General features: G+C 34.7%; 1 protein-coding gene across 16 annotated transcripts in view; it reads right to left on the bottom strand.

Moving 5' to 3' along the window:
* The window catches only part of LOC111699122 (uncharacterized), an 11,780-nt gene extending 6,893 nt beyond the window's left edge, over positions 1-4,887 (bottom strand). For all 16 annotated transcript variants that reach the window (XM_023469779.1, XM_023469763.1, XM_023469771.1 and 13 more), the window contains exons 1-4: positions 4,697-4,887; positions 2,636-2,808; positions 1,554-1,959; positions 115-351 (exon numbers count right to left, since the gene is read on the bottom strand). In XM_023469779.1, coding sequence (XP_023325547.1) covers positions 115-351; positions 1,554-1,959; positions 2,636-2,808; positions 4,697-4,822 — 942 coding nt within the window. In that variant the 5' untranslated portion in view covers positions 4,823-4,887. The remainder of the gene's footprint in view (positions 1-114; positions 352-1,553; positions 1,960-2,635; positions 2,809-4,696) is intronic.
* Between the last annotated feature and the right edge of the window lie 273 nt (positions 4,888-5,160).

The following is a 5,160-nucleotide window of genomic DNA, read 5'->3' as shown; positions in this document are numbered from 1 at the left end:
CCCCCCCCACAGGCCCGGTAAAGGTCTTAAAATTTTACACCCCTGAAGTGAAATAAAATATTATAAACCAATTTATACGTACCTTTCAATTAAATTCTAAAATTGGTTACTTACATTAGTACATAAATTTTGATTCTGTTGAACAATAACCGAGGGTTGAGTGTTAGCAGGCAGAATAAACCGGTTTGAATGCCCAGAAACAGCAATCTGGGTTACAGCTGGAGAAATTGAGCTGGAACGAACAGTATGATCTACTCGACCAGAGCAGATAGCGTTGATGAGAGCACTAGAATTGTCGGAACTAGAAGTTATGTGAGAAGTGAAGGGTCGACTTCCCGGCTCATCTTTTACCTAGGATAGATTACATTTATATAATCTATAGAACAGTAAGCCTTCAATTAAAGGGAGGGTTCACGAAAAATGAAAGGGGGGTATAGGCTAACGTCGAATCGAATTCGATGGTGATCGCTACTATTCTTACTTCTATCTGTTGCGCCTATAAGGAGAAAATGGTTAAACACGACTCATACCGAAGAGGTAGCGTCCAAATTCACAAAGTTAAATTATTCCACTCAGAAATAATGAAATTAAATTAATAATTTTTTATAGATATTACAACCTATAATCATCGAATTAAATTCAATTTATTCGTAAATAGATTCGACGTTAGCCTATACCCCTTTAATTTTTCGCGAACAATCCCATTACTGGGGGAAAAAATTTCTTTCTTTCCAAAGCTCACAGCGTAATTTTCAAGATTGAAAAAAAATTTATTTTTAGGGGGGGAGGGGGGGGGCAATCATTTAAATAAGAGTTCTTGTATGTGCAAAAACTAAGATGAAAAGAGACATACTGGTAGCCAAGGGAACCCAGACCGCATAGAAGGAAAACTATTAACTACATACGTCCCAGCAACTATTTTGGCGAGATATGTATCTAAGAGTAACTGTTGAATATCAGCAATAAACATGGTTATATTTTATGACGATAGGGAAGTAAATACAGAAAGAATCATCTCCGTGTATGTTTATTGCTCATGGGATTGTAGTCGAGGGGAAGGGGGGGGGGAGGTTTATCAGAGCTGGTTAGTCAAAATAAAGTATTGAAGAGCCCCCTCCTCCCCCGTCTATGTTTATTTTTCTATCAATAATTATCAGAGTAAGGGTGCCTAGTAACAGCCAGTGTTTTCCTTCCAGAGAAAAATAGAGAAGAGTACGCAGAGAGAAGGGAGGGGTTGGGGGGAAGTAACTAAATATTTTTAGTTGGAAAGATAAAATAGATTAGTATTGTATAAATAGTTCCACATAATCCTTTTAAGGGTCATTTAGCAAGTTCTCGGTCATATTTCAAAATAAAGACAAATTATTATTTCTGGAGAAAACATTTTCTGTAGAAAATGCCATTTACGGGAAAAGCATTCGACAACATTACGTCAAAGATAACGGTTATATCTTTGGTTTAATGAAAGACGGAAGGCCCGGAACATTTAGTGCGTTAATTTAAATAATTTATAATTTACGGAAGGCAGTTCGGAAAAAAAACACAATTATTACCTGTATTTGTGATACATCATAGTAACTAGGAGACGGATTCCTAGGCTCAACCTTAACTTGAACAGGGTGGAGGGATACCGCGGAATATCCTCGACTAGAACCTTCCCGAGGGTCTTCCAACCTTTCCCCGCGTTGATCAAAAGAACTTTGAAGAATTGATCTAACCTCCTCGTATGAATTTTGACCTCGGCCGTTTTGCTCATGATAGGAGTTTGACTCTGGGAGCTGGCCGCCGTTTTCTTCGACTTCATCTTCTCCGTCATCGTGGTAGTCATCCTCTGGCATGTGATTTTGAGGTAGATCGTTGGCTTCGTGACGTTCTCGAACTTTCCTGAACCTACGCTGGCGTTCCTCTTCGGAAAGGACCCAGTTAGTTTTCATGCCAACACTAAGACATTTCTGGTACCTAGACATAATATCAAACTTGATGACAATTCTGGTACCTAGCCATAATATCAAACTTGAAAACATTTCTGGTACCTAGAGATAATATCAATCTTGAAGACATTTCTGGTACCTAGACATAAAATCAAACTTGAAGACATTTCTGGTATCTAGACATAATATCAAACTTGAAGACATTTCTGGTACCTAGAGATAATATCAAACTTGAAGACATTTCTGGTACCTAGACATAATATCAAACTTGAATAAATTTCTGGTACATTTACAGTTACTTAGGGAGCTCAAGTTTTTCCATTTTTTCTGAAGTTTACATTTTTATAGAAGTAGGCTCTAACAATAAAAATTTAAATTACGCGACGGTTTTTCTTGATAACTCAATTTCCGATCCCTGGTCGTGTATACTCTGCGTACACATTGAAACCAGTTCTCTTTGGGCGGAATTTATAAACAAGAATAGATGCATCAGTGTTCGTTTGGTATCCGAGGAAGTAAAAGCATTAAATTTGATAGTTTTGATAATTTACAAAATAGTTTCTTATGACCAGAATATTTCATTGATTTTTTTATGTGAAAGATTGAGTGTACACTTCTGAAATAACTTTCCTTGCATTACATCCTTGCCATGCACCATATACGTTTAGGGTTTACTTTGTATATATAATGTTGAGGAACTTTACCTGCAAAATTGACAATTCTTCCGAGTTCTCAGATTGATTTCACAATTCTGGCTTCGGCGGCAAGTATATGAGTTGGCGGTTTTGTTCTGGATTGATCGGCGGAAGAATGCCCGGCAGCTGAAGCAGGTCATTGCTCCGTAATGAATGTGCTTGGCGGCCGGCTCGTTGCATATCTGAACAATTTTTATATTTTAATCCTTTAAGTAGATAAAAAAGTATTTTAACAACTAGTTAATGCAAAAAAAAGCCCGGTCACTTTTGGTTCCGAGATGTAAGGTCGCCAAAAAGTTGCAAAATTTAACAACATTTTCAAAATAAATTTACAAGTTTTTTTTTCAGGATGCGCTAATTAATTAAAATTTTACCTTTTTTCGTTTTTTTTTCAGAAAAATTGTAATATGCCCATCCCTAATCATCCCTAATTTTATTATCAACATGCATATCAGTTTTTATAGAGATAAACATGTCTATAATACACAGTAAAAAATTAAAACCCTATCTTGACTGGAAAGGTGTGCGCCAAATGTGTTCTTGAACTATCTTATCCTTACTCATTTTTACACATTAACTTGATATCTGTACTCCTTTTTAGTTGTATTGTGTACGATGTACCAAAAGAAATGGTCTGGTTGTATTATGATTACTAACCTGAGATATGGCCTAGCGTTAAATTATTATACAAATCTGAGAAATGGTCTAATTTATTATGATTACTAACCTGTACTAGAAGAAATGATCAAGTTGTATTATGATTTTCAACCTGACAAGAAGAAATGGTCTAGTTGTATTATGATTACAAACCTGTACAGACTATTTCTTTTCGTACAAATTAGTAATCATGATACAAACAGACCATTTCTTCCTGTACAGGTTAGTAATCATAATAAAAATATCAAGTTAATGTGTAAAAATAAGTACTGATAGAATGTTGAGGATAAAGATTTTTTTAGATTGAGGAGATTTATGATTTAATTCTTCTATTTCTATTAAATAGCGCCCCCCCCCCCCCCAGACAAGTTGAGACTAACTGTCCAGATATGTTATCTGAAATGGTCTAATTTGACCACAAAAAAATTAACATTCTACCTTAGTTAGCCGTACTTGCGCCAAAAATGTTGAAAAAAAAATATTGATTGATTGATTTTTTTGTCGTAGTTCCAGAACACATTTGGGGAACACCTTTGCAGTCAATAATAGGGTTTTAATTTTTTACTATGTATTTTAGACATGTTTATCTCTATAATAACTGATATGTTATAACTAAATTAGGGATGGGCCTATTACAGTTTGTGAAAAAAGGTTTAATTTTAATCAATTAGCGCAGCCTAAAAATTTTTTTTTAATTTTTAAAACTTTTTTTTTGAAAATCTTGCAAATTTTGAAACTTTTTGTCGACCTTGCATCTCTGTCCAAAAGTGAGCCTAAACATGAACACCCCTATTGAGTAAGAAACTAACATGAGTAATGTCCAAAAGTGAGCCTAAACATGAACACCCCTATTGAGTAAGAAACTAACATGAGTAATGTCGAAAAGTGAGCCTAAACATGAACACCCCTATTGAGTAAGAAACTAACATGAGTAATTTTCAAAAGACTTGACATTTTAAGATTTCTCTCATAAAAAAATCTTCAGATGAATTGTTTTTGTAAAATAAAAAAATAAGAGTACGATGATTCAAAATATTCTACCTGAAAAAAATATTAAAAAATGCATTTTCATGTAAAAAATACATAAATATATTTTAGGAAATAGGACGCTAAGATAAGATAAAACAAAATGCGGAGATTACATAATAAGAGATAAACGATAGAAAGTACGAGTTAAAGTACACGGACTTTATTAATTAAATCCATGTTGAGTGCTATCGTGTACAACTGGAAACAATTCATACTGCAACAATAAACAAGTCTATGCCTGTACGAATAGTATCAAGATATAAACAATAGCATGACATCCCGGCGTGACACATTTTTATTTTATTTACTTGAATCTGCTTAAAGAATCAAACTACTTTATCACATCCAGATACAGAATCAGGGTGGAATAAACGAAAATATTGCCTTGCACTTCTCTGTGGGAGAGAGGAGTTTAGCTTGAGCATGAGGTTTCTCATCCCCTCCTGCTCCTCTACTTCCACCACCACCTCCATTTCGACCCGGGGCAAAAGCCCCGCGCACAATACTCATATTTAAGGAGCCTCAGACTAATTTATTAAAGTGACATAGTAATCTAAAAGTTTTGAATATCATAACATGAAAGTCTGAGAACTTTTAATAGTTGGAACTTTTTACTTTTTCAGTACAAGAGTTATACTTCCATAATTTGGAAAAATGCCATGATAGTACTTAAAACTATGAACAAGTTGCAAGGCGAGTTTCCTCAGTGTGCACGTTGTAGACTGTTTTTACTTATTGCACAAGGCGCGTGCGCAACTCAGCAAACTTGAACAATTATGATCGAAATCATGATAGAGGAAAATGTTGAATTTTAAATAGTCCTAAAAAAATATATATCTTTTAATAAA

The sequence above is a fragment of the Eurytemora carolleeae genome, unplaced genomic scaffold (genome assembly GCF_000591075.1).
Source record: "Eurytemora carolleeae unplaced genomic scaffold, Eaff_2.0 scaffold25, whole genome shotgun sequence".
Taxonomy (NCBI): Eukaryota; Metazoa; Arthropoda; class Copepoda; order Calanoida; family Temoridae; genus Eurytemora; species Eurytemora carolleeae.
The sequence above is the reverse complement of the archived record's forward strand: the minus strand, read 5'-3'. Positions and strand labels throughout refer to the sequence as shown.